Source organism: Colletotrichum lupini, chromosome 6, assembly GCF_023278565.1.
Source record: "Colletotrichum lupini chromosome 6, complete sequence".
NCBI lineage: Eukaryota > Fungi > Ascomycota > Sordariomycetes > Glomerellales > Glomerellaceae > Colletotrichum > Colletotrichum lupini.
In genome coordinates this window covers 5,054,037-5,081,411 of record NC_064679.1, presented here as the reverse complement: position 1 = coordinate 5,081,411, position 27,375 = coordinate 5,054,037, and the positions used below count along the sequence as shown (strand labels likewise).

The 27,375-nt window shown below is 42.5% G+C and overlaps 6 protein-coding genes across 6 annotated transcripts; 2 read left to right on the top strand and 4 right to left on the bottom strand.

The window, feature by feature from the left end:
• Positions 1–3,960: 3,960 nt before the first annotated feature.
• On the bottom strand, positions 3,961–12,696 carry CLUP02_12978 (uncharacterized protein; the record flags this gene model as incomplete). The annotated part of the gene is made up of 3 exons (XM_049291936.1): positions 3,961–4,010; positions 11,844–12,469; positions 12,578–12,696. 3 exons carry the CDS (start codon positions 12,694–12,696, stop codon positions 3,961–3,963), a joined length of 795 nt encoding a protein of 264 aa, XP_049149082.1.
• A 1,753-nt stretch (positions 12,697–14,449) lies between these two features.
• CLUP02_12977 (uncharacterized protein) lies at positions 14,450–15,223 on the top strand (the record flags this gene model as incomplete). The annotated part of the gene is made up of 2 exons (XM_049291935.1): positions 14,450–14,927; positions 15,018–15,223. 2 exons carry the CDS (start codon positions 14,450–14,452, stop codon positions 15,221–15,223), a joined length of 684 nt encoding a protein of 227 aa, XP_049149081.1.
• A 162-nt stretch (positions 15,224–15,385) lies between these two features.
• Positions 15,386–19,333, bottom strand: CLUP02_12976 (uncharacterized protein; the record flags this gene model as incomplete). Its single annotated transcript, XM_049291934.1, has 8 exons — positions 15,386–15,543; positions 15,645–15,852; positions 15,911–16,439; positions 16,502–17,554; positions 17,628–17,740; positions 17,956–18,026; positions 18,114–18,221; positions 18,301–19,333. 8 exons carry the CDS (start codon positions 19,331–19,333, stop codon positions 15,386–15,388), a joined length of 3,273 nt encoding a protein of 1,090 aa, XP_049149080.1.
• Positions 19,334–20,956: 1,623 nt separating this feature from the next.
• Positions 20,957–21,706, top strand: CLUP02_12975 (uncharacterized protein; the record flags this gene model as incomplete). The annotated part of the gene is made up of 1 exon (XM_049291933.1): positions 20,957–21,706. One exon carries the CDS (start codon positions 20,957–20,959, stop codon positions 21,704–21,706), a length of 750 nt encoding a protein of 249 aa, XP_049149079.1.
• Positions 21,707–21,898: 192 nt separating this feature from the next.
• CLUP02_12974 (O-methyltransferase) lies at positions 21,899–22,567 on the bottom strand (the record flags this gene model as incomplete). The annotated part of the gene is made up of 1 exon (XM_049291932.1): positions 21,899–22,567. The coding sequence occupies one exon, from the start codon at positions 22,565–22,567 to the stop codon at positions 21,899–21,901; it is 669 nt and encodes a 222-aa protein (XP_049149078.1).
• A 1,918-nt stretch (positions 22,568–24,485) lies between these two features.
• CLUP02_12973 (uncharacterized protein) lies at positions 24,486–25,832 on the bottom strand (the record flags this gene model as incomplete). The annotated part of the gene is made up of 5 exons (XM_049291931.1): positions 24,486–24,963; positions 25,014–25,208; positions 25,264–25,454; positions 25,520–25,624; positions 25,689–25,832. 5 exons carry the CDS (start codon positions 25,830–25,832, stop codon positions 24,486–24,488), a joined length of 1,113 nt encoding a protein of 370 aa, XP_049149077.1.
• Between the last annotated feature and the right edge of the window lie 1,543 nt (positions 25,833–27,375).

The following is a 27,375-nucleotide window of genomic DNA, read 5'->3' as shown; positions in this document are numbered from 1 at the left end:
ATAGAGGGTAATAAAAGCTCTTAATAAGTAGGCTTTCTTTTATAAATAGTAAGGGAATATCCCTTAAATAATAAATACGGAAATAGTTAAAAAGGCGAATTTAATAAGGCCAAAGCCCATTCTCTTAACGCTTAAAAAGAAGACGCTATCTCTCTTAATATCTAAAAAAAAGGAATATAATACTAAGTAAATCTAGGGGTAACTAGAGGGGTCCTTTTTATACTACCTAGACCCCTCGAATACTAAGCTTATATAAGTATTCTATGCGAGTAAAAGGTATAGCTTAAATAATTTCTATAAGATTATCCTAAATACTAGGGTATTATAATAGTTAATAAGAGGAAAAGGGTAATTCTAAGCGCTATAAAAGATCGTACTAGTAACGCTTAATATATTAATAGCGGGTATTACAAAGATTAGCTTCGGCCTAAGTAAGGAAATCATCGCCCTAAGTATAGTAAAAGTAGAGACGTACTTCGGAACGATAACTTTTTATATTTTACTTATTAATACCCTATTTCTCTTATATCTAAAAGATATAGATCGACTAAGTATTATATTCGATAATATAAAGAATAAAATCTCTAGTAATAAGCACTTCGAAATAGTCGAACGACGATAGGGGTATATATTTATAAAACTCACTAATAATATAAAGTCGATTAATTACTTAACGGAAAATAAGCTTAAACGACTATACTAAAGATTCGAGCACCCGTTAGTTACGAGGCTATATAACCTCCTAAAGTAATTAGGTAATAATAATATTAAAATAGGGGCGCTAGAATAGTTAACGAAAGTATACTACTAATACTAAATAAATACGCAGAGCCTACGTAAATTTAAGTTTAAATTGCGTAATAAGCTTAACTTTAACTAGGAAATCGTCGTTAATATCTTCTATTTAAATAGTCGGCTAGTACTATATATAATTAACGTAGTTATATCCTTTTAGGTAGGGCAATTCCTCTAGGATTTATAAGTAAAGATAGTATAAGTAGCCCTATAAAAAAGCTAGATTAATATATACTAAGGACTACTAAATGGTATTAGAACCGACGCTAGTACTAGCTTTAAATCGGCAGAATTTAAGGATAATACGACGGCTTACGGTATATAGCTAAAAGTTATACCTATTAAAGTATACTATAATATTAAAAAAGTAAAAAGGGCACACTAGTAGTTAAAAAGGGCGTTTAGAATTATTAAAAAGGAAAATCCGGATTTTACTAACGATGAATACCTCTAGATAGTACTTAAATACTATAACGATATTATAAGACCTAACGGACTTATACTAACGCTATTAGTATTTAAAGTATATTTAAGAACGACCTTAGCCTTACTACTATTACTAAACATAAGCTAACGAGCCCGAGTAGTTAAAAAAGTAATATAAATATTGCGCAAAGTAAGTATAAGAAAGTAAGTTAATAAAGTAATTACTATGCACAATAGGCCCGATATAGGGGGTAATTTAGATATACTACTAAATTCGGATATACGAGTATAGTACGAAATTACTTAAAAGTAGGCTAGGCTATATAAGTTAATTATTATTAACGAGCGCTCTTATATAGTTACGAGAGATCGTAACTAGCTACTTAAAGTATTAATTATAGTAATTAAACCGTACTATATAAATCCTAACGAGGTAATTTCTAACTTATAAAAAAAAAAAAGAGCTAGGGGAAACTATATAACCCGCGGTAGAGGTATAAGAAATTATCCTTAACAAAATTGTTATAGTAGTACTAATAAACGATAAAGAAAAGGAAATTACTAAAAAAGTACTAATACTATTAATAAGACGTCTTAGAAAACCACGACGGTAAGCCCTAACGCGGCAATTTATTATTAGTAACGAGGTAATTAATACTTTTTATATAGTAAAAAAGAAAGCCGATTTCGAGCTAGTAGTTAAACTACGTAAAAAAGGCGTAATTATGACTATCAAAAAGCCGTATAAGGGATTAGATCTTATTAAAATAAACACTTTTTATAATCGAGGGGTTTATTAGTTTATCCTCTACGACCTAGAGAAGTATATAAACCTCCGTATATTTAAATTACGAATAGTTCGTGAGATTAAAGGGAAAGGAATACCCTAGCCGTATAAAAAGTCTAGATACGTAATTTAGGGGTATAGTAATATTAAAAAGGCAACGCTACTTATATAATCGCCTACTATATAGCGCTATAGCTAACGATTAATAATAGTATTAATAGTATTATTATAAAAGAAAGGATACGAGATTTAGGGCCGTGATATTACCTAGGCCTATACCTAATTAGCTACAGGGCTCATAAGGAAAATCCTAGCCTATTTACTAAAAAAAATAGTTAGAAAGTACCTAAAAGGTACGATTATTAAAGTACTTAAGCTATTATATAGGCTCGTAGAATCGGGCACCTATTAATAGGCCACTTACTACGATTTTTATATTAATTAACTATTAATAGTTACTTTTACGTACGACCTATACTTACTAGTCTCTAAGTACGAAAGTGACTAATTTAGGATCGTTAAAATATAAACTAACGATATATTAAGCCTATTTAATATTAACTTTATAAAAAAAGAGGATAAGGAGCTCTAGAAGGCGGGCTTCGTAACGAAGCTAAAAAAGGTCTTTATAATAAATACCCCCTTAGTATTTAATAGCGGGATTTTTATAATTAAAAAAGAAACCGTCGTTTTTTAATAAAAGGGGTAGGGTAAGAAGATTAACCTCGTCGACCCGAACGTAACTAACGTTAAGAAGTAATATAAGACTAAGCTCGTATAAGGGGTATATATTACGAGTATTTATTAGCCCGAGGTAACTTTTAATTACGCTAGGGTAGCGTAGGCTATAGATCTAACTAAACGAGATATCGAGGTACTTAATAAGCGGCTTAAGTAGTAGTAAACGAATCTCGATCGAGGCCTCGTTTACTACCTAATTAACCTTATAACTAATAAGCTCTACGTCTTTATTAATAGGTTATTTACGAATAATAATAACCTTACTTCGTAATTAGAGTATATTATTATCCTAGCTAACGAGAGTATAAGTAAGAGTAAATTTACTATATATAGTAATATAATCTACTACTCGTTAACTAAAAGTAAGTAAGTAACGAGAAGTATACTAGTATTAGAGGTCTATAGCATAGTTAATAGTATTAACCTCTCCTATGCAATTTTAATAACGCTAAAGAAGATTACCGATCGACTTAGCCTTTTACCTATTTTAATAGTTATTTATACTAATTCCTACTTATTATATAAATACCTTATTAAATTAAAAAAAAAAAAAAAAAGAGGCTTATAATTAATATTATAGCCCTTAAGTAATCGTATAAAAGGCGCGAGATACTTAAGATTTATTAGATTAATAATAAAAATAACCTTATAAATACTTTTATAAAAGTAGTACTAAATAAGGGATTAAAGTAATTTATAAGTAATAAAAAAGTTATTATACGAATAGAGGGATAGGTTATATAAAAAGAGTAGAGAAAAGGGGGAAAAAGAGACGACTTAGTAAACGGGCCCGAGGTCGAATTATACCTCTAACCGTAGCGGTTAAATTAATAAAAAAAAAAGAAAGTTAGTATCGGATTAGAAGTCTAATTTAACCGCAGTATATAGCCGACTACGCAGGGGCTAATTAGGGGCCCTATTTCCGATTATCGTAGCTAGCCTAACCTATAGTTAGAACCTCTTTTTTATAACTACTACGTAGATATTTATATAGTTCAATTAATCTCTTCGTTAACTTACGGTTCGAACTAAATACCCTGTAATAGGGATACTAACACACTTTGAAAGATGATATTGATGTCGCTCAAATCGAAATGGTCAATCGTTCTTGAAGTTTTCATAGCCACTAGTGCTTTCAGCTAGTTCATCAAACTCTAGATCTAGAACCTATTATGTGCGAATCCCCTTAGGATACAGTATACGTGAGATAACTATGTTCTGTGGTAGACGTAGCTGCTTAGGTGTTTTGGCATGATATGCCCTGAGAGACAACTGTTGTGATGCCAAGATTCTCATAATTACATGCAGGAAAGACTAAGTAAGCCAATTAAAATCTCTAACAGTGGTGAGTTAGCATTAATCTAGATTCAAGACAGAATGCGAATGACAGCTTTTATAGCTCTTTTGACAACTGACTTCTACCACCCTTTTCGTCCTGCAGCGTAGCTCTGGATACTCGAAATCTATCACGTAACAGGGATAGTAATCGCACCTCACAAAGTGCCCGTCACGTGCTAAATCACGTGTCTATCTTAGATATCGTATATATAGACCTTTTCCTTTTATCTATTTCTATTTTAATAGTTAAGCTACTTTTATTATACTCCGTATACCTATTACTACGTACTATAACTCGTAATAGTTATAAGCCTAGCTCTTAGTTAAGACCCTATACTACGATAACGCACTTATTAATACGATTCCTACGATCTCTTTAAAATAACCGACTTACTTATACCCACTTTAGCCTAAGCTAAACTAACTAGCCGTAATAGTTAGATTAAATAGTTTAATATACTTCGTGCTATAAATAAGAGCGTCGGGGTCTAGAAATACGTCGACCTAGACGTTCTAAATTCTAATATATTCCTCGACCCCTTTATAGCGCTCACTTCGCCCTTAGAATTCGGATAATTAGTCGCGACCCGTAATAAAAAAGAACTACGAGCCTACTAGGCCCGTTATAAGGCGTTCGAGAACGACTAAAAAAACTAAAAAATCCTCCGCTAGTAGCTTCTAAATATAACTCCTAATATAAACCTTTTAACTTTTTTAAGCACGAGTAACCTATAGAACTAAGCCGGGTTTCTTTTTACGAAGCTAGTTATACTACCTACTTTACGTAAATAAATCTATCCCTATACCGCACCCGTAAAGAGGATCTATATGCTCGAGAGTATTTAAAAATAATAAGAGCTCGACGCTAAATACGAGTAACTTATAGCTTATAAACGTAATATTATTAATACGTATATTAAAGTCCTCGCTTAGTAATTAATAAAATTAGTTAATACTATACTATACGAATACGTATTCTAAAAAGCTATTAAGAACGGCGCTAAGTTTAGTATATAGCAAATCGTTAAATATTTAAAATAGGAATTTGCGCCCCCCGAACTAGTAATAAGGAATGCGGTCCGAGAGGAATACTAATAAGCCCTTAATAAAGCGAGGACCGGAATTAACCCCTAACGCTAATATAAAGAGTAGTAGTTTACTTACCTCCGAGCTAAAACGTACGATATTCTAAAAATTAATAAAGAGATCGCTATACTCAACTTCTTAATTACGGTTAAGTCCAGACTTAACCCTATATAGGGCTAACGCATATATAAAACCTTTAATAAATTGATAGCCTTCGGAACGTATACGAGGACCCTCGAGGAGATTACGTATATATTTAGCTTAGTAACCTAGGACGTATATACTAAACAACCTTTAAATTAAGGAGGGGCTTACTCTACTTTTACTAAACGCTCTAACTTAGTTAACGATATAAATAATAAGGGTAACGTTATATACCCTTATAATCGTATATACCCATAGCGCCCTACGGCGTACTAAAAATTAAAATAGGCACTTATAAGCTAAAACGCTAATAAGTTATTAATACGAATACTAAGGAGCTATATAGAGGAAGTCCTCGCTACTATTAAATTAAGTAAATAGAAATTACTCTATAATAAGCTTAAAAAAGCTAGTTAGCTAAAGAACGATAGAACCCCTAAGAAATCTAAGTTTCTAAAAAGATCCTCTAACTAACCTATAGCGAGCTTATTAATAAACTAAAACGAGGGCTACGTAGTTATTATACTTATAAAAAGTTAGGACTTAGAGGTAAGCGCAATCTTTAGCACCCCTATAAGTAGCGCTCACCCCCTTTCTTAGAGCATAGTAATAAATAGCTATAGAATAATATATTTAATTAATAATAAGAGCCTACTTAAACCCGAGAGTTACGTATAATTAGGTAATAAAGACTATATTAAATTAAGAACTACTATACTACCTATTACTATACGCAGCACTCGTATTATAAAAGGCGTTTTAGACGGACCTAAGGGAAAAGGAACCTACGATCTAAAGCTCTAGAACGTCGCTTATATCGAGGGATTCTATATTAACATAGTCTTAGAGACTTTACTAAATAAAAGCGCACTCTAGTACTACGGTTTAGATTATACTTTGCGATAAGGAACGCTTTATAAGAGCATTATTAAAAAGTAGCTTATCTAAAAAAATAATCTAGTCTTCCTCGAATATAAGCTCCTCTAATCTTATCCTTCTTCCGCAAACCTCAACCGTATCCTATAGAGCCTAGCTAGTATTATATTACTAATTAGTTATAAAAAATTCTGTTGCTCATATTAACGTATCTATAAGAGGTCTAATAGCGCGCTCCTCTAGTACCTTAGAATAGGTTATCTCGGACCTAATACTCTTCGTTAATTATTATATAAAACTTGAGGTATACGTATTAAACCTCTATTATAAGTTAAGTATAAAGTATATATATTATTTAATACTAAGATAGTAGTCTTAAGAGGACTACCCTCGAGAAGAGCCTCATAGCTATAGTACTATATATACTAAGATATTTTCTATTTCGAACTATTTTTTAATAAATAATAATATATATTTATAGCTTTTGATAAATATAGTAGATAGCTCAGGGGGTTCCCTTTAAGGACTAAAATAGAGGAGGAAGTACTTTTCGTACTATAGAGCCTCGAGGTAGTAATTCGTTGTTAAAAAAGGACTCTAATCTACTTCTTTAGAAATAATAATAAGACCGCTCTCCTAATTATAAACGTTAGACGCGTATATAAGACGTAGTATAGCGAGCTAAGAATCGGAATAGAACTTCTACTTTTATATATAAAAGAACCCGTAAGTAATGCTAAAAGAGTAAGTTAACTCGTAATTACTAAAGCTCGTAAGATGCGCCTTTTTACGAACCTCCCTATAAATCTATAGGACGAAATAGTACTAATAATAATCTTTATTTATAATATTACCCCACGGGAGGCTAATAAAAGAGATTCGCCTATTATAATAAAAATTAACTAGTAAAAGCGGTATTAACGCTAATAATAGACGGGTTACTAAGTACGGGATTCTAAACTAGTTACCCCGTATCTCGGTAGCCTCTATATATATAGCTACTAAGCATACCCTCTTTATAGGGATCGTAAAAGGGGTATACGTTAAAAGGAGTTTAAAGTACTTCCCTGCGGGTATATAGGATACTTAGTTAGATATATACTAAAAATGCATAACCTATATAAGGTCTAGGTACCCGCGCTCAAGTAAGTATTTATTACGAGGAATATTAAGTTTAATAAAGAAGTCTTTTATAATCCCGTATACGAGGAGCAAGCTATCGTAAGTAAGTAAGCAAATTTAGTAATTTAAGAAATATAAGAACTTTTTAATACTAACAATAAACTAGTTCGAGCACTCGGAGAAGTAAATCTAGACTTCGGAAATATTAGTACTTAAGATAACTCTATAGTTAAGGATAGTATTATTATTAGATTTTTAATTATTTAGGATACTAAGTAACCGATAAACGTACTCTAGGGTGCGGTTAACGAGGCTAAAGAGGCTAATATAGTCTTATTATTATTATTAACCCCTAAGATAACCCCCTTGCGCGAGCTCGGGAGTAGGGGTAAAAAAGGGGATATAATAACCGGGTTATAAATAGCTCTGCGCAGTCTATAGTCCTCTCTATAAGCGCTTATATATACTATAAAGGTTCTTAAGTCTTTAATTCTTAATAGCTCTTAGTAAAACGCTAAAGCACGCGGTAAACGAAGTACCGATCGTAAAGAAGTAATTCCTAATACTAAAGTCGACGTTAGTAAGGAACCCTTATAATAAACCTTTATTATTATATAAGAACAGAGCTTATAAAAACCGCCTTATTAAGTACTAAATAAAGCTCCGTTAGGTCCTAAATATTTAAACCGGGCCCGCAGACCTCTATAACGCTTTAATAATAGTATTTTCGTAATGCTCTTATATTCGAATATAAGAGACGGTAATTACTATAACCGTCTCTAGGACTACTTTTTCTCTACCTTTATACTTAATTAGTAAAAAGCTATAAAAGAAAGTAGTATAGGATATATAATACTTTATTAAGTAATAAAAGGAGTAGTTTATAGGACCTACCTAGAGCGCTCCGGAGGAGTTTAAAAACTACGACTTACTAAAGTTAACTTCTAAAGCCTACTAAAGAAGTTTAGTAATATTAAATATCTCCTACCGTAACTATAGAAGTTACTTAGGGATACTATAGACATAAAAATAAAAAAGCTAAGGGATATTAGCACATAAAAAGAGGTCGACCGTAATCCTAAATAAGGGATCCTATTTTTATTAAAGTAGGTATATACTTATAAGTACGACGTTAATAACAAGGTTAGCGAGGTAAAAGCACGTATATATATAAAGGGGGATATATAACTACTTAACCTTTTATAAAATACGTACGCTTCGACGCTCGCCATAAAGGCCTTTAGGCTTATAATAGTAATAACTACCTAATTCGACCTTAAAACAGACTAGTATAATATTATTAACGTATTCCTTAACGCGCTTCTTAAGAGCGAGAAGCTAGTAATTATTAAACTCCTAGAGGGATATAAGGTTACTAATAAAGTAAGTAAACTCTAACGCGCTCTATATAACCTCTAAGACTTACTAATTCTCTAGTTCTAAACTTTTACTTCTATACTTCGTAATATAAACATAATATATAACTACGAGAAGATCTATATCTACTAAACCGTAAATAAGAAGGTAATACTAGTGTTCTACGTTAATAACTTTATTATTTTATACTATTAAAACGACCGAAAGGTAGCTTAGGGGATCGTCGATAGTATAAAAGAATATATTAACCTTAAGGAGAATGGACCGATTAATTACTTCTTCGGAGTACGGATTTTATAAGACCGTACTACTCGCAAGATTTACCTTATCTATAACGTATATATCGAGCGAGTTACTAAGCGCTTCGACCTTATAAATTTACTATATCTAGCTACCCCTCTTCCTTAAGAAGAGTTTAAACTAAACAAGGGGTAAGTAATAAAGGAGGAAATAAAGAGCTACTAAGAGAAGGTCGGGAGTATACTTTATATAGCTATTATAATTAGACTAGACGTCGCCTTTACTTACTCGTAATTATTACGGTTCCTAACTAACCTAAGCGCAACCTATATTAAAGTAATTAACTACTATATCCGATATCTCTATATAACGAGATATCTTACGCTCTATTATAGTAATATACTAAGTACGCAATTATTACTTTTAGCTAGAGATACTAGCTTCGTAAATAACGAAGTAATACGACGATTATCTTAGGGATATATAATATTCCTTTTTAGCGGCCTAATTTAATAAAAGTTAGTACGCTAGGTAACGGTTACGACGTTAACTACCGAAGCTAAGCTTCTTTACCTTAAGGAAACTATAAAAGAGACCATAGCTCTAAAGCGCCTTTTTAAGGATATTACCCTTAACCTAAGAGAAGTATAGTTAGTTAACTACGATAATTAGTAAACGATTCGACTCGTCGTAAGGGAAGGAGAAAGAATAGCTACTTAACTTTACTATATCGATATATAAAATATATAGCTAAGATAAGAGCATGCTAGAGGTAGCTTCGAGGTTACTTATATATTAACAAAAAATATACTAATAAATAGACTTATTAAAAACCTTTTACGAGCTAAGTTCGAATATTTCCGTATACTTCTTAACCTCTACGATGCGTAAAAAGCTATTATAAATAGCTAAAATAGTTAAAAATAATTAATTTAGGCTACGCTTAGAAAAACTTAATACCTAAAAATAGACGATAGATAGAACTTAGAGTGCGGCCCGGAGGCCTAAAATAAATAAAATAAAAACCTCTTATAACCCGAAGGCCTAAACTCCTAAAATAACCTTACTCCGTAGGGTATACGTATATAGAAATAAGACCCGGGCTTATACTTACTATTTAAACTCTTAGTTTACGAAGTACGCGATCGCTAAGAGTATAGCGTTATTAAAAAAGAGGGTTAGTATGCGTATTAAAAAACGCGTCTTACGTACCTCGAAGTTTATAAAGCTAGGAGTAACGAGAGTAGCAGGGGGCGCAGGAGCTAAAATAATTATTAAGTTAACGACTTAGGGTATAAAAGCGGGCGGCGTAATAAGAAGTTAATTATAAATAACTACGATAGGTACGAGAGAGGACCGGGGGCGCGTATTAAAGAAGTCCTCTATATAAAAGCTAATATAGTTCTCGTATATCTTCTAATTAATATATATCTAGCGGATAATACTACGGAGCTTAGTAATATCTTACTAAAACTATAGTTAAAAGTGCGCTTCTTAATAATAAAAAAGGATAATATACTTACGAAAGAGGGAGCGCTATTTATAATAGCCTCGGTAAGGGCCTAGGCTATCGGCCGTAAGACGACTAGTATATCGATATACCCTTTAGCTAAACGGCTATTAAAATAGCGCGCATACCGGCTATTACTTCTTATAAAATAATAATTACTATCCTTAAAGTCGGTATATTAAAGGGCTACTTTAAAATAGGGTAAGTACTAAATCTCCCGTTCCTCGGGAGCCTCTCCCTTAAGCTTTTTAAGGACTAAGTATATATTAAATAGGCCTAGAATAGTAAAGAGAACTATACTTACCGCGGGGGGTACCTTAGCCTCTTAGCGTTCTCTTTTACTTCTTATTACCCTTTTAAAAAGAGCTAACCTTACGTTTTTTAGATCTTAGAATAATATTAAATATAAACTCTTAAAATAATAAGTATATAATATACCCTTTTTAGAGAGCTTATTATCCGAACTAATCTTATCCTTACTCTTAGACTCCGAGGGGGGGATAAGTAAAAGCCCGTTAGAGCTCTTACTACTACTATTTACCTTATTATTACCCTTATTACGGCCGCTAAAGAGAGCCTCGAACTTAATAAAGTCCTCGGTATCTTAATTAATAACCTCGATATCCTCTTAGCTAGGGAGGGAGAGCTTAGTAACCGGGCCTTAATAAGCGAGTAAGAGGTCGCGGGGGAGGGGTAACGACCCAGAGGGGCTTATTAATATTATTACCTATCTAAACTTTTAATAAACCGCATAATATATATATAAAAAGTATTATAAAAATTGCGCAAAACTTATTATTACTTCCGGATATATTAAATATTTATATTTAAAATAAAATTAGTAAACGATTTAATAAAATAGGTGCGCGCGCGCAGTAGACGGGGGCACTTATAGTAACTACGAGAGGTTAAAAAAAAAAAAATAATAACTAAGTAACGCTATAAGAATTTAAATATACGTAAAGCAGCTAGGTAGCCTCGCCCTTAGTAATTTATATACTAGAAGTAATAAAATACGCGCTATTCTAGGTTAGGATTCTATTTATTTTAAATAAAGGGATATATTTATAACAAACGTAGTTTAAAAAACGCGTATCCCTTGCGCTTATTTTTCCTTTATTTATATTTAACTAAATTAGGCCTTTATAAGGGTATTTAAAGATTTTATCTTGGGCATAATAGCTCCCTAGCGGTAGTAATTAGGGGGTATGTTACGTAATAGGGATAGTAATCGTACTTTATAAAGTACCCGTTACGTGCTAAATCACGTATCTATCTTAGATATTGTGTATATAGACCTTTTCCTTTTGTCTATTTCCACTTTGATAGTTAAGCCACTTTTACCACACTCCGTATGCCCATTGCTGCGTGCCATAACTCGTGACAAAATCTCCCCATTACCACAAGCATAATCCATTTCCAAGTCATGCTTCATTTGGCTTCCTTCTTCAAGTTCCTCCAGGTGCAGTTTCCTCCTGACATTGTAAGCTCGTATGTACCCAGAGAGACTTGTGCGGATGCAATCAATGTCCGTGCTTGACAGCCCTTCATCTTCCACACACTCGTCAAGCATCCGTCGGTGTATGAGAACAAGACTCCGGGCTTCAGTCAGAATGAGGCATGCCGAACATTTCGGGAATAAGTACTGCCGGTCAAGATCGGATGTTGCTGTTGTTGGACAGAACACATGATCTGACCCGCGAGAGAAGCAGGTGCCATTGGCGTGCTCATATTTAGCCACGTAGAGGATCCTGGCGCAGGATTTCTCGCCAGTGACTAAGCAGGGCTCGTCTATGTGACAAGCTCGGTGTTTGGGGTCGCAAGCATCCCACAGCCCGCTTCTTTCATAGGCTGCGAACAAGCTTGCCTTCGGACAGGATCGCTCCTCAGCCAGGGCGCACAATCTTCCCACAACACAGCTATCATGAAGACTTATGTCACGGAGCTCGATATCCCAGTCGATTATGTGGTGTTCGCGACAGGAAGTGTTGGTGGCGCGCTGGGGTTGCAATGTTGCGGACATGTTTCTATCTCTTCGTGTCAACTACTTGAACATGGCGCACGTGAGACTCGCGAAAGAAGTGGAATAAATCCTGGAAACATAAGAAGACGAGGGTAATAGGACCGTAGCTTACCTTGCTTGTTTCGATGGGTTGAGTGGCTCGTCCGGAGAAATCGGCTGAGAAAGCAGGCCGCCGTGTGATCCAACAAGACGAGGGATGGTGGAAGAAAGTGAGAGATGAAGACGCGGCATTATTATATTCTAAGCTAGAAATCTATTCATTGATCACCGTACACCAGTAGGGATTTTATATCCCAAAAAGACGCCAAGAAGTTGTCTCTTTTCTCCTTTTGGGGCGCCGAGGTCTGCCTGGCCGGGTATCTGCCTGGCCCCAGCTGCCCAGCCATGCAATGTCTCTGCCTTCTGGTATCGGGCCGTTCGCTGCTGAATATAGACACTGTCTTGGACCTTGCACAATTCGCCCTGTAGACCTCATAGACACATTGCTCGTTCTTGGCGATGACTTGAGATTTCTTTGAGGTGAGACAGGACTGTAATGCGCCAGTTCAACTTCCAATTTTTGTGAGATTCATCATTTCTAGGATGTTACGTATTGGTTACCATCTTCCATCGTATACGACTACGAAAGGCCAAGTCCAGTTGACGTTTTGAGGTGTTTCCACTGTCATGTAGTGGCACAGATTTAGGTCTCACGAAGGATGGAACAGAGGACTGTGGGAAATAGGCAAAGGCATCCCTTGTGTAAGGCGTCCAGTAGAATTCGGTCTAATGGCTGCGTGGCTGCAACTGATTTCGGTGTAGCACGAAAGTGTCTCAGGACGTTCTCGGGCTACGGTGTTTGAATCATTGGCTGGAAGCCACACTCAACTACGTGCATTGAAGTGCATTTGACAATCCCCGTAATTCCATTCCTCGTCTTGGGCCACCGCTTCAGGGCAGTTTCTATCCCGTTCACAACAGAATCTCGTTCTCTGCATCGCGATTCTCTTTCGAAATCCTCGACCAAGATCCAAATAAATCATCTCATTAGCTCTGTCAACTGGTTCATGGTACCTAGACCAGCCCTCGCCGATGACTTCTAGGCTCTGTCAGATTAGCCAATTTTGGCCATTTTATTGGTAGCGCTATCTCGCCTTTACAATGGTCCACCTTACGAAAGACAAAGTGGCTCTGGTATTTTCCCGTTCAATCGTCCAAATGTCCTATCTGTCTTACTTGCGGTTGCTCTGGATGATGTGATATCTACGAGCCGATGTCTCCAGCTAGGGTAACAAATGTCTTGGCCACTGTCTTGCCTAATTCCCGAGTCCCGAGCGTCGGGATTTGGCCTAATCTAAGCTCAAAAGAACAACGTGGTTTACACATTTGGTCAAGTTTCATTAGTATCATAAGGTACTTGCCACTGACAAAAATGTGATCGGCAGTGGTGTCTCAACTGGCGCCTACCACCACCCCATGAATATATCAAATGAGCGGAAATATGACTGGCGCATTTCAAAGATTAACTATGTCGAAAATGGAATTCATTCATTTACCAATTTTCATGATGTCAATTCCATGTGGTATGTAGGCTAGCGTAGCATGATAAGATCAGTCGGCAGTTGTTGATGTCGTCGACCATAGTACACGTCTGCGGCCGAGGTCCATCCACGGTCCGATAGCGGAGACACGGCGAATCGATGTGCACCCGATTCCTCTCGCGGTTGGTTCCGGTCAAGGCTGCCGCTCTGACGACCCCGCATCCTTTAGTCGCCTGACAATCTTCCTTAGTAATAGATCGGTGTATTCTCCATCTGTCGCTGTTCCTGAGAAGTCAAGTAGAGAATTTTTCAGCAGCATACCGAGCGAATTGCGGATGCATCTCACAGACTAGGCGCGAGCAAAAAGAGAACCAACTCTCCGCACGAATTTTGAGCTGCGGCATTGCTCTTCTCATTCCCGAACTCGAGTACCCGAAGATCATCACCAATTCATACTCTTTATTATGGCTGATCTTCAGGATCTAGACAGGCACTTAGCCTCACTACAGGCAAGTCCTGCAACACTGGCTGTTCTCAGGGACCTTCATACCCAGGCTCTCAATGAGCCCCCGTACGTCAGCACAGATAGTCAACCTGCTTCAGTAGCGCTGGAAAGATTCGTGGCCCTGGAGCCGGACAAGTGCGCTCTGGTTTACCTCCTCCTGCGCGCTACGGGGGCAAGACATGTCGTCGAGGCCGGGACCTCTTTTGGCGTCAGCACTATCTGGCTTGCCCTCGCCGTAGGACAAAATGCAACAGCACAAGGTGCCAATGGCAAAGTGATCGCTACAGAGAACGAGCCTGTCAAAGCCAGGAAAGCTCGAGAGCACTGGAACAGGGCAGGGCCTGAGGTTGAATCCTGGATCCAACTTAGAGAGGGTGACCTGCGAGAGACGCTGAAGACTGATCTGCCTGAGGAAATTGACTTTTTATTACTTGACAGTAAGTTTGCTTCCCTCCCTGAAAGCTATATGCTGGGCTGCTAGCATACGCCATGTATGGCATGAATCAACCCGCTGAAGACTTGACAAGTCTGGTCGCGGCTTGCGATGCCTACACTCGCTCTTGTGAAGCCGCATCTCAAACCCGGCGCTTTGATCGTCATTGACAACATCATTTCTGGTCAAGCTGGTTACAAGGATCTCATTGAGCATCTGGACGATCCTAAGAATGGGTTCAAGACAACTACGGCTCCATATAATGGTGGTTTGCGAGTAGCTGTATACCTGGGTCATTAGATAAGTTCAGATTTGTAAAAGAGGGCAATTGAGGTGATGGGCAATGCAACCATATGGTTATACATACGCCAAAATATCAATAGCAAGAGGAGCTCCCCGGAGCTTCTGGGCACATTAGGACAGCCTTCTTTAGACATTCACATCCCAAGTTTCGCGTCATGTTCAGAGAGCCTGGACCATTCCCTCATGCTTGACAACCCAAGTTCCGTCTTTCGGAAACCCAGGTGCGTGCCCTTCGGAGCCTTCCCATCCCGCTGCCATATATCCGATCGCTAAGAGGAACCCCCCGTTTCCAGGAAAATAGGGCGGTGGAGATGGACCTATAGCAACCTCGTTAGCCGATCGTGTTGGGACCCGACGCTAGGTATAGTCTCGTGGTACGCAAACTAGGTACACTCGTTCAGCATGCTGCATTACTCACTTGGACCAGACCTATGAGCAAAACCTTGATCACCGAACGTCCAGTAACCGAAATTAGTTAGGTGGTATATGGCTCGCTCTGGGTTCCCGATACGCGCCGAGTTGATGGCCAATACGTTTCGGCCCCAGCCTCGAATTTGGGCGTCACCCCACACATCCCATACCTTGTCTGCAGTTCTAACACCGACTTCTGCGTTCACCTTATGCATCTATCGTCAGCTAATGAAGCAAACTGGGAGTCTACCTCGAAACCTCAGTAAGACTTACCAGTGGGGTGTCGGGTACCATGCCTTGCAACATGATGACGCTTCTAGGATCTTTGTTGAGCTGAGGGTTGTCCCACCAGGATGCATTTACGCCGCCGCCAATCCAGGGAGCGAACAGGCCATCATACTCAGGAGGGGATGCCATATTCTGTGCCACTCTAGACCACGCTGAGGGGCAATCTTGTTCAAGTCTCTTTTTCCAGTTGCACGCTGCATTGAGAGCCCATTGCCAGTAAGCAAGCTCGTAGGCCAAGTTAGAAATCTCTGTAGGGGACGAATTCTCCGTGACACCCTGAATAGGTGGTCCTAAATCATATTTGCCACTCGCGTTGTTGAACCAAGCGAACGATGCCATGTACTGGGCAGTTGACGTGATGGTACGGTCCCATCGTTGGAGAGTCTCCCTGCTTTGGTTGGCTTTGTAGGCTAGTTCGGCAAGATAGATGGGGTGTGGCTGCTGCCATTGAAGATACGCCCTGGTCTCTCCAGGAGCGATACCCTTGGTAACAAGCTCCGTCATCTTGGGCCATCTGGTTGTTCACTCTGATCAGCAGATGAAGATCTCAAGATTGGATGGACCTGTAAATCTTACCTTGCGCCATCCCATCCCATGCGACGGGCTCTTGCCTCAGCGCTAGGCAGGAGATCCTCATAGACAGCAGGGAATATCCGATCAAAGTATTTTGATCTTCCCCAAGTCGCCCAATGAGCACAATGCCAAACGACCATCTCCATGTGAAACTTGCCCCACCACCCGTTATACACCAGACCACTTTCCTGTGGTGGCTGGCCAGTGGCTGCGCTGTTGATCCTCATCGCGTATTGGGAGAGTATGATGCGTCGCTGGAGCTCCGTCGCGTTTGGGTTTGACGACTGGGTGAGATCTACAAACCCCCCTTCTTTCCAGTACCTCTGCCAATCAAGACTGTTTCGCCGGCGAATTGAGGAGGGCAGTGACGGTCTTTGAAGCTTGAGATTATACTGGGCAGTGAAGGACACTCCATTCGCTCTGGTGACATTTTTTCCGGAGGCGGCTGGGAACAGTCCATAGCGATGCGCATTAGTCGTGTTAGAATCCTGTTTCCCAATTCTCCTCAAAGTCAATGGTGTTTCCTTGGGCCACCGCAAGTTCTGGTAGTATGACGTTTCTTGCATTGTGTGATGGATATGAGCTGTGTCATCAGAATCAACTCCGGGTTTAATAATAGAAGTAGTGTGATTGTCCGGGAATTGGTAGCTCCCCATGAACACCTCAAAGTCTGATGTCTTCTCAACCTTGTGGATCGGAGGAAACGGAAAGTCAAATTCGACTCGAAGGGTTCCTTCAAAGATCAATACGGACTCGATGTCGAAAGTAACGGATTCGGTGTCAAAATCTCCTTGAGTAACCACTTTCACATCCTCACCATCGACCTTGAACGACGAAGTAGTAACACCGTTCCAGAGGTCAAGGACTTGGCGGGGTTCCGTGATCGATGATAGCGTCTCGTTCTTGTAACTCAAGCTGATGCGGCCAAGATTGATGCGGTTGGGGTTAGCACTCAACCATTTCGATATTTCTGGCAGCTTCGGATCTTCAAGGTCGTAGACAACTTCTCTTCCATGCGTAACTACAGGGACGCCCGCATATTCTTCCAGCTTTTCTCTAGTGAAATACAGCGCGATATTAGTCTCCGAAGGACGCGAGTGTGCAATTGACTGAAGGGCCAAGGTCTTACCCGTTTTGTGGCAACGCATCCTTATGCCATCCCCAGCTGGAAAGTGTGTTGAAAGGTACCAACGATTGCGTACCTGTGATGTCAAAATTGAACGCAAAGTCTCCATTTCCAACCTGAAGAGGTGTTGTGGTATTGTCTATGACTTTAGGCACCTCTGTTCGCACTATATTGAAAGACTCCACGATAGCTTTTCTGTGAAAATATCAGTAATGCCAAACATGAGAATATGACGTCTTTTCCTAGACCAATAACTTTCTTTCCTCATACCTGTCAATGGCTGCAGCTGCTAGGGCCGGCGCTAGCAAAAAGAATTGCACGAACATCTCACAAGGTCATGATGCCAATTACTGGCTAGAACTTCAGTGATGATTGACTGGATAGGCATCACTTTGAAGAGTTCTGAGAATTCGACGGATAAGCGTGCAGACATATATCCGTGATATCGCGAGGTAGAGACGGGTGACTCGGTTCAAGTCTACCCCGAACGCGGGGTTACGGCCCCTGCTGCCGTTCCCAATTTCCAGAGGTCCCACGACGGATCACTCAAAAGACGAATGGGATTAGTTCCGTCATATGTGCGGTGCAACCCACGCCCTGATGGAACAAATAAACTTTAATGAGCATGTGAGAGTGCTATTAAATATGAAAAGCTTGAGCTAGAAGATCTAGAGACTGGCCGAAACTGCAATTGTCTTGTCAATGAACAGTCTTACGGTCTCGTTGAATTCCTCCTCTCTTTCCCACAACGGCACATGGCCACAGTCTTTCCAAGCAATGTACTCCGGCCCGTCTCCCAACGCAGCCTTGATTAGCTCAAAATGCGGAAAGGTAATGGTTTCGTCAAAAGTCCCGTGCATCACCAAGATTCGGGTCCTGCCTACTTCGTCCCCTATTCTTGCGAGATCTGCGTCGCTCTTGTGGTGCCATCCAGCGGCAATAGCCTGTAGCACGACGCCTTTTCTCCGAGAAAAGTCGGTATCTTCGCAACGCTCTGCGAGTTCCTCTGCCACAAAGCGGTCAAGGTTGGTGGGAAATGTTTTTTCTGGGTCCAGTGATCCGGTGTCCGGCGCATTGAGATAACTCCTAGTGAACAGCCTACTGGCCTTGTTCTTGAGCTCTACGTCAACTGCTGTGGGAAGAAACATGGCGACTCGTTGTTTCATATGCTCGAATGTGTGAACGGTTCGAATCAGGCGGGGAGCCGTAGAGATGAGGATCAGCGATTGCAAACGTTGAGGTATCAGAAGGGCAAGTTCTTGCGCAATCATGCCACCTAAGCTGATTCCTGCAATGTTCAAGTCTCGCGGGTAGTAATGAGAATCAGTTTTGAGCCAGCCAATGTGCCTCAGCAGTTCGACGAGGTCCTTTGCCATATCCAAGGTGCTGTACCTGCAATTTGGCTTGGCCGACTTGCTCACCCCGCGATTATCGAAGACAAGGGAGCTGTACTCCTCGCCACGCAGATGCCCAAAGTGTCGATTCTGACGCTTCCACAGGTTCCGGCTACCACCGAGGCCCATGATCCAGACAATTTTCTTTGGTCCTCGGCCGTGAACTTCGTACCACATAGGGAATGGCCCACCTGGGCGGGACTCGGCCACTGTCGCGAATCCCGATAGCCTGGGTTTAAGATCCCATTGCGTCGTCTTGTATGCGGGATGGCGAAGAATCTCTTCTGCTGAGAGACTTGTCGCTTTGGTGGACATCTTGTTAATACTAATCGATGAAGCCTAAATTGCGGGCATAAAAATTTGGCGATTGTTGGCTTCAATGTTATGTCAAGCAGTCAAATATGACGGTCTGCTAAGTCTTGGGATAAATTTGGCTCACTGGGGATCCTGCATTATCTGGACTGTTCATGTCCAACGTGAGCGATAGATTGTCATCGGCATGGTCGGTAATGCTCAGTTACTGAAGGTTCGCGGTCGCTCGGATCTGTGTTTCACAAGAACCGAGGCCGATGCTACCATGAGTGGCGCACAAGCGCCGATGCTCCAGGCCTTCGGACGATCAAAAGAACAACTGGGAGCTTCCAATACTGATGCTCTAGGTTTCAATCGGCACGCTGAGAGCTGCCATGTTCAATCACGAAGGTTGCTCAATTATGGACAAAGTCCAGAACCAACGGTAGACATAAAGGCTTGAAGATTGAAGGCGCCCCGACGCAGTATGCCTTATTGGCGGAGGCTTCATTTTGGGATGGCGCAGCTATGGGCTTCAATACCATCCTTTGGCATTCCCAGTGCGACATTCAATCAAGTCTTTGGGATCGGACGGTCCTTTATGCTCTCCGCTCACCTCTGTCCCTGACAATCTTGATATTTGCCAGATATTGTCAAGTTCTCTCAATCGAAAGTCTCATATCCTAATTGAAACTACCAGAGCACGATAGACTGACATGCACTCATTGGGTTATTCGTTGAAGCCCTATTCACGGCGCGTCTCGTGTCAGCGTCCTTACGCTTGACCTGGCCAGAACATTGACGCCTGTTATTGAGCGCGCTGCCCCTACTCACTTCCGACTGTAGGAGCCCGCGTCGGCCTCGCTGGGAGCCCGGGACCGCCGCAATCATACATCATACAGTGACTCGAGGGCCTGCAGATTCACGTCGCGGCTAATAGACGCTTCGTCTTTTGTTGTCCTCCGCAAGGTGAGTCGCCATCTCTCAAGGCCGAGCACGTGTCTCACAGGTCCAGCTGTTCATTCAGTCAAAGGATAGCTGCCTCCATTGGCGCCTACAAAGCGACGCGTTTCGCTAAGCGCCCTGTCTGGGGGGGCAAAGCAAAGGCAGTTGGGGTTGACTCGCTACGACTCAGACAGCCAAGCCCTGTCGGCTCCAGTGTTGGACAGCCTACCAGATGCGCGCCAGGGTTTGGAGAATGAATGATTGGATGTGACTGTTCAGCGCTGCAACAGTAATGGCGCCAAAGCTCAAAGGACTGGTGTTACTATTTGCGTTGAACAACATTGTGAGGTTAGACTCATTGGATGTTGTTTTCGCTCAAGAGCAATGGTCTTTGTCCATTTTCATCTTATAAAGATGGTTTTCCTGGTGTCCTCAATGCTGTTCTGAATCACTCTCTCTCTACGACTTTTCATTCCTCTCTCCATCACTTGGCGCCTGGGTTTCCTCGGAGTTTTCTAAGTACTTTGCACTGCCGGTCGGTCTCGCCTTTTTTTGCATTATTTTCTCGTTACAGCATCGTTCGATAGGCTTCCCGTGGCCATCTTCCAACTTTGCGTCTTCCTCTCCATTTTTGTGTGCTTTTCGCGATCGCATACTTCCAAACTATTTCCGACATACACGTTCTTTCACCTCACAACGACAATGGGAAAGTTCGGAAACGCTATTAAGGCCGGCCAGAGTGCCGTTGAGCTCGGCCGCAACGTGCAGGGCCTCGCCGGCGCCGCCTCCGAGTTCCGTAACGCGGATAAGGCAGAAATGGGTCGCCAAGCCGGACGCGGTGTCTTCAACGAGGGCGCTGCAACGGGCAAGACCATGGGGAAATCATGGCTCAAGACATTCGAAGTCGTACCCCGCCTAGTCTGCCGCGGTCTCCAATTTCTCTTCGCTCTCATCGCCTGCGGCTTCTACGGCAACCGTGTCGACGCTGACCGCAAGGCAAACGATGGCTTCTCGCCGGAATGGATCTTTGCCATTACCGTGGCAGGAGCTTCAGCTGTCACGGCTGTTCTCTTCGTCGCTGCCACACCGCTCGGCGCTATTCCCTATGTTGGCAGCAGAATCAAGATCTTCAAGACCTACCGTGCTTTTGCTTGGGACTTTGTCCTTTTCGTTTCTTGGATCGTGGTGTTTGGCATTTTTGCAGCAATTTTCCTTCACAGGGAGAGCGACAACTCATACAAAGGCAGCAAGACGAGCTTGATGAAGGTTGCAGTCTGGATCGACTTGGTCAATGCAATCTTTTGGTTCGTTTCTGGTGTTTACGGCTGCATCAAGACATTTTTAGGAGACAAGACGGACGCAATGACCGACAAAATTGGTCAGAAGTTATTTGAGAAGAAGAAAGCTAAGGAAGTGCCTGCCAAGGAGGCGGGCTACGCCGAGAGCGTATAATGCGCCAGCTACATACCACATAATTGTTTAACAACAATTCGATCCTTCAATCACCGCACTAGATTTAGCTGTAGAAAGAGACTTGATAAGATATCACTCAACGTTCACAAGAGCGACACTCAATCAGTCCTGTACAGGGCCATTCGCTGACTCAATGCGTTCTCCTCATTCCCAGCTCTCGTACTAGATGTCCTAATCGACTACTGCTAACAAGAAGCCGTCCAAAACCGTGTGACCCTCATGGACCGTATGCGCGGTTGATATCATGGGAACAACCATCGCCGTGACTCTCTTGTCCTTTCCGACGTGGGTCAACAAGGACTCTTTCCCCTCCTTCGCCTTATCTTGACCCAAGATGTTCCACACCACATTATCGACGTAGATGCATCCCTTCGGTCTGGTCAATTTCACTGCCCAGTCAAAGTACTTCTCCTGCTCGCCCCATGATGCATCGCAAAACACCATGTCAAATTTGCGGCCATCTGCGGCCAGCTTGGGTAGGACGTCCAGAGCGGAGCCGAGTATGATCTCGACGTCGAGCCCCGAGACATTATCAAGGGCTACATCGCGATGCTTTGGGTTGATCTCAATGCTAGTGACTTTCGCTCCCGCTTCGGCGAGCCAGATGGTTGAATACCCGCCGAGGGTACCAATCTCGAGAACTTCCTTGGCGCCTATGAGCTTACACTGAATGGCGAGAAATTGGCCTTGGAGCGGGGCAACAGTGATCTCTGGTAAGTTGTGCCTCTGAGAGTTCGCGATCGCGTTGTCCAATTTCCCGTTTGGTGGGAGAAGATTCGCTCGAGCGACGCTTTCGATGGCATCCACAGCCGCGACGGTGTTTTGCTCCTCATTGGACATCTTGGTGGCGTTTCAGGTGATGGTTTTCAGTTATGACTGTTTGTTGTGTCTCCAAAATGACTCCCCATCACCGTCGCTGGCGGGGCCGGACTTAAATACTTGCCCACGTTAGTACGCTTGGCCTACCTTTACTAGCAGATGGGGTAGACGAAGCACTTTACTAAAGGTACGTCAAGTAGAGTAGTTGAAGCTCGGAAACCGAGCAAAATTGCTTCGGCGAATTGCACTGCTTGGGAGCATTTGCTCTTGCATCACACGCTATCGAGTTTGGAGTACATTCCTACAATACAGCTTCCAACGGGTTCGGTCCGATCGGCCGCCGAGATCTATACGAATTTACGAAGAGCCCCCTCTCGCGTTCAACGATGCATGCGAAACCGCCGAGATATGCCACCGACTTGCGAAGAATCAGGAAGTTTATTACAGACCGCGATAAGACATTTCGTGCATCTGATGCAAGGAATTATCTAGTATTACACAGCGGCCCGGACTAAGTATAAAAGCCGGTTCCGGTCCGTCCACCGTGGGGCCGGCCGCATAAGTAGCTCAGGCCGAAACGCGACGAGCGGGGCCGAGACGGTGTGGGGGAGGAGTTTTGCTAGGCAAGCCAAGGTTTCCTGAAGATGCAACACCGCATCGCACACAAGTGTGGTGATAACTTTCTGGAGCGATGAAACAAGGAACTAGTTCATGCTCAAATACCTCAATGTAGGACGGTATTTGAAATATTACCTCGCTCTCGGTGAGTCTGTCCAACTCAGCACGAGCTGAAGACTGGTGACAACATGCACGTGCCCGGCCGGGCTCATGCCTCCATGTCGTTACCTCCTACCGTCTTTACACAGTACTTTCGCACACGAAATAGATAGAGAACAAAATCTATACGATTTCTTCGATGTCTCAGAGAGTTTGCTAGATTGCAACTGAAAAAGTCTGAGTAGAAGAAGGGTCTATTGGCTTCAAGGTATACCACCAAACATAGGCGAGCTGTCACGCAGCTACGCCAGAGTATCAGTTGAAGGGGAGAAGAGAAAATACAGAATTGTTTCGCCCAGAGGCCAAATTGGGTACGATACTGGAATTCTTTTTCCCGGAGCAGGATCAGCAATATGGTCACATGCTACGATAAAGTTTTCTCAAGGCTCAATATCAAAGGTCTTCCATCCTACGGGGGGGGGGGTGTCCAATGAGATATGTCAAAAGGGGGCAAGATCGTTTCTGCGATAGAATCGTGTAAACATCTTGTCCTAGAGGCCTCCAGTAATACATGTAGTGCCGAGACCTAGTAGAATCCGTGGTGATGATCGCGAGTGCGACATCTTCGATCCTTTGGGTTATGGTCAACAGCCTTCAGCTAGCAACAAACAGACTATGCCTTAATGTCAACACGGGGATAATTTCGCAAAAAATTGCGAGAGATCTTAGATATAGCGATGAGGCTAGCGGGCCGCATTTGGTGCCCGCGGATTGCTTCCGGCGCTAGAAGTCATAAGGTCCACTTCGTATGAGAATAAGGGGGTCACTCAATGCATCTATCTCCACCAGAAACCTCATCGCAAACCAGGCACAAAATTCGTGCAGTGCCACCAATCACCTCGCTGAATTTGGTCAACACTACTCCTCTCAGCTTCTCAAAGCCCTGAGCGTGGTTGTGCGACCTATTCATAGCTTTGTTCCATTTGGGCCGATGATTTACTTGGGCGATGTCACTGGCCGAAGGGAAATTTGCGCCAGAAGTTGTGGGTATGGCCTGGGCCAATTCACAGTCTGTTCAAAGTCGCTAACAATTCGCTCGAGTTCGACGGACGTTTTGAATCCATTAAATTAACAGTGGACTACCACATGTAGGTACGGGTCCTGTATTGCCTCTCGTTGCCTCTCATTCACTCATCAACAATTACTGTGCCGGTCGCGTTGCCTAGACCACATTGTCCCCGCGCTTCGTCTCAACCTCCATTCCAAACTCTTTCTGCACTCTGATCGCCCCGAACCCACTCTTTGTCACGATCCTTTTTTGGCTGTGATCGTCTGGCAAGCTGTCGCTGCTGATATCGCCCAGATCTCTGCCGTAAACCCTTGTCTCAACCCCAGATTGACTAGCTTGGCTGATGTTCTTTCTCGTGGGGTCCCTCTCCCCAAGCTCGAGATAACTGTTCTTGACAGCGGCTGAGGCGGCTGGGTCTTTAGATGACTTGTTTTTCGAGCCGGTGAAGGACGTGAGGCGGGCGAGGGCGCGTTCGAGTAAGGGTCGACATGCGGGGAGGTTGGCGACAAGCATTCCGATGCCAACTTCTGCCTGTGCCCAAGCGAGGATAATGCTGAGGCCTTGCAGGAACTTTTCGGCATCGTTGAGTAGGAGGAGGTAGTTGAGTCGAACAATCGGAGCCACGGATGCACTAGGAATGTTTAGCAAGGGCAAGACGTTTAAGCGCCGAGCAAAACTTACAAGAAACCCAAGCCTAGAAGACCGATAACAGACGCCTTGACCTTGTTCGCCATCTGCAGTCTCCAGATGAGAGCAAAAGGCATGATTGCGAATATCCAGTCAGTTGAGATTGATACTGCGGCAACCAAGAAGGACAGGGCGGTCTGAATTTCTCGAGGTCTACATTCGCCTGGCATGCTTTGATGCCAGTTTTTCCTAGTACGTCTTGTCAGCACGTGCAGAACGACACCTAGACAGGCTAGAGACTCACTCAACCGGCGAGCATTGGAAGAACAAATACATGCCAGTACCTCCTGTGCAGACTGTGACTAGTGCGAGGCAGGTGTAGATGACGATTTGGACCCAACGTTGGCCATTACCGATGCGTAGCAGAGTGAAACCAAGGGACCACTTGAGAGTAACCAAGGTAAAACACCAGAACTCCTGGAAAACATAAAACCACTATAGATCCGTGAGTTGACTACATACATCGGATGGTGTCTCCCTTCAGGTGGAGCATAACTTACGAAATATGAGTTGGCAACTTGTTCTGCAGAAAGGGTGCTATCCAGTTGCCCAACTCCGCTCCAGGCCATACCTAATAAACCGATTTGCGACACTGCCCAAACCGGCTTCGATATGTTAGTCTAAAACAACTCAAAATCACTCCGCATTGCGCGCATAATCAGAACGTACAATAGTAGCAACCATGGCCCAGTCATCCGGTCCCCATGCTTTCCTCTGCGCACGAATCCAAAACCGCAAGACCATGGTGATGATGTCGAAAGGCAGCGGCACCAGGACTGCAGCGGCCATATCCTTCGACGTAGCCGCGCCCATCTTGTCGAAGTTGCGGTTTCGTGATCACTGAAGAACCTGCTTCGTGCTCCACGGGTTCGTTTCGAGGTGAGAGAAAGAGTGCCACAAATCGAACAGCGAAAAGAACAGTAAAGACCCGAACGACCCAGAAAACTTATAAGGGAATGCAAAGAACATAGAAAAAGCAAGCACGGATCTGACAATTACTTAATAGCGGCCCAACTTCTTCTGGCAACCAAAGCTCGCATAGAATCCACCGACCCCAGCCCCGGGATCACTGCCGTTGCGGCACTGTGGTCCTCCTTGCCACAAAGGGGCGCTGGGATGAGCATGGTAAGTGAATTCAACCCCCTTGCGAAGCTCAGACTGTCCAATTTCGCAATGATTCCGTCGGCGAAATGCTCGTGTTTCCTGTCCACTAATCAGGAACGATGATGTGCTTGTCAGCTGCCTCGCCCTGACAATAGATGTAGGAACACAACAGAGGCGGAGTTGGTTCCGAGATGGTTATTGGACTCTACTTGTGAATTCCCTCAATTGTACCATGGGTTCAGCAGAATGTCTTCCCATCGAGAATGATGGAGAGGTTATGTTCGGTCTCTTTGGCGTTCTTCCTCCTGAAGTTTGCCCAGTACGCAAAGTTTAGGCGTGCCTTCCCAGCTTCCTAGCTTTCAAGGATTCTTTATGTGACATGTGATCACTGCTATCGTTTGAAGCTATCAACGCTCGCCCAAAGTCAAAAACGTGGATAGTATTGGCCGGCATTCTATCCAGCGTTACAGTCAATGCTTCGCGAGATCGGTGGTTTCCAACGACAACGAATATACACCATCCATGCATCGTCGCACTCATGCCACTGTCCCGAAACGTATGGCCCCCATCTTAAAGTAGATCGATGCCAAATTCGGCAGATCCCTTCCGAGCACCGGGGAGTTCTTCAAGAGTTTCCGGCGGTGTCAAGCTGCGAAGAATCTTGGCCTGACCCATAATAGTGGATTATTTTCTTCAACACGCTATGCATACTCGTGGAGACAGGAATCTCAGGAGTGTCCATAGTTTCCATAAATGCCCCTCTACAGTGCGCATATAATGGCCAGCATCAATGCAAGACCTGGTCGGCTAGGTAAAGAAATGCTAGATTGGCAAGCCATCATGAAAGCGATGAGCGCTACATTGGTCGTTTTGGATGTTGAAGCAGAAGATTGTCTCCTGGTTACACAGGATCAAGTAATATCAATGATAAAGAGTTTTGCTATCCGGGCAGTACTGTTTGGCTATCCGGGCAGTAATCCACTTTTTGGACCAATCAGAGCTTATAGCTGCAGAGCTCGGGCCACAGCCCCACACCCGTACCCGCTGCACCTGCCCACGGGCCACCCGGCGCAGTTACGTAAGGTAGCCGCAGGCACGTTCGGTCGCAATTGCCCACGGTCGCAATTGCCTACGGTCGCAACTGCCCACGGTCGCAATTACCCACGGTTAGAATTGCCTATAGAAATAGGTAATTAAGTAAGTAATCAAGCAGGTAATTAAGTAGGTAATTAAGCAGGCAATTGCTACTGTA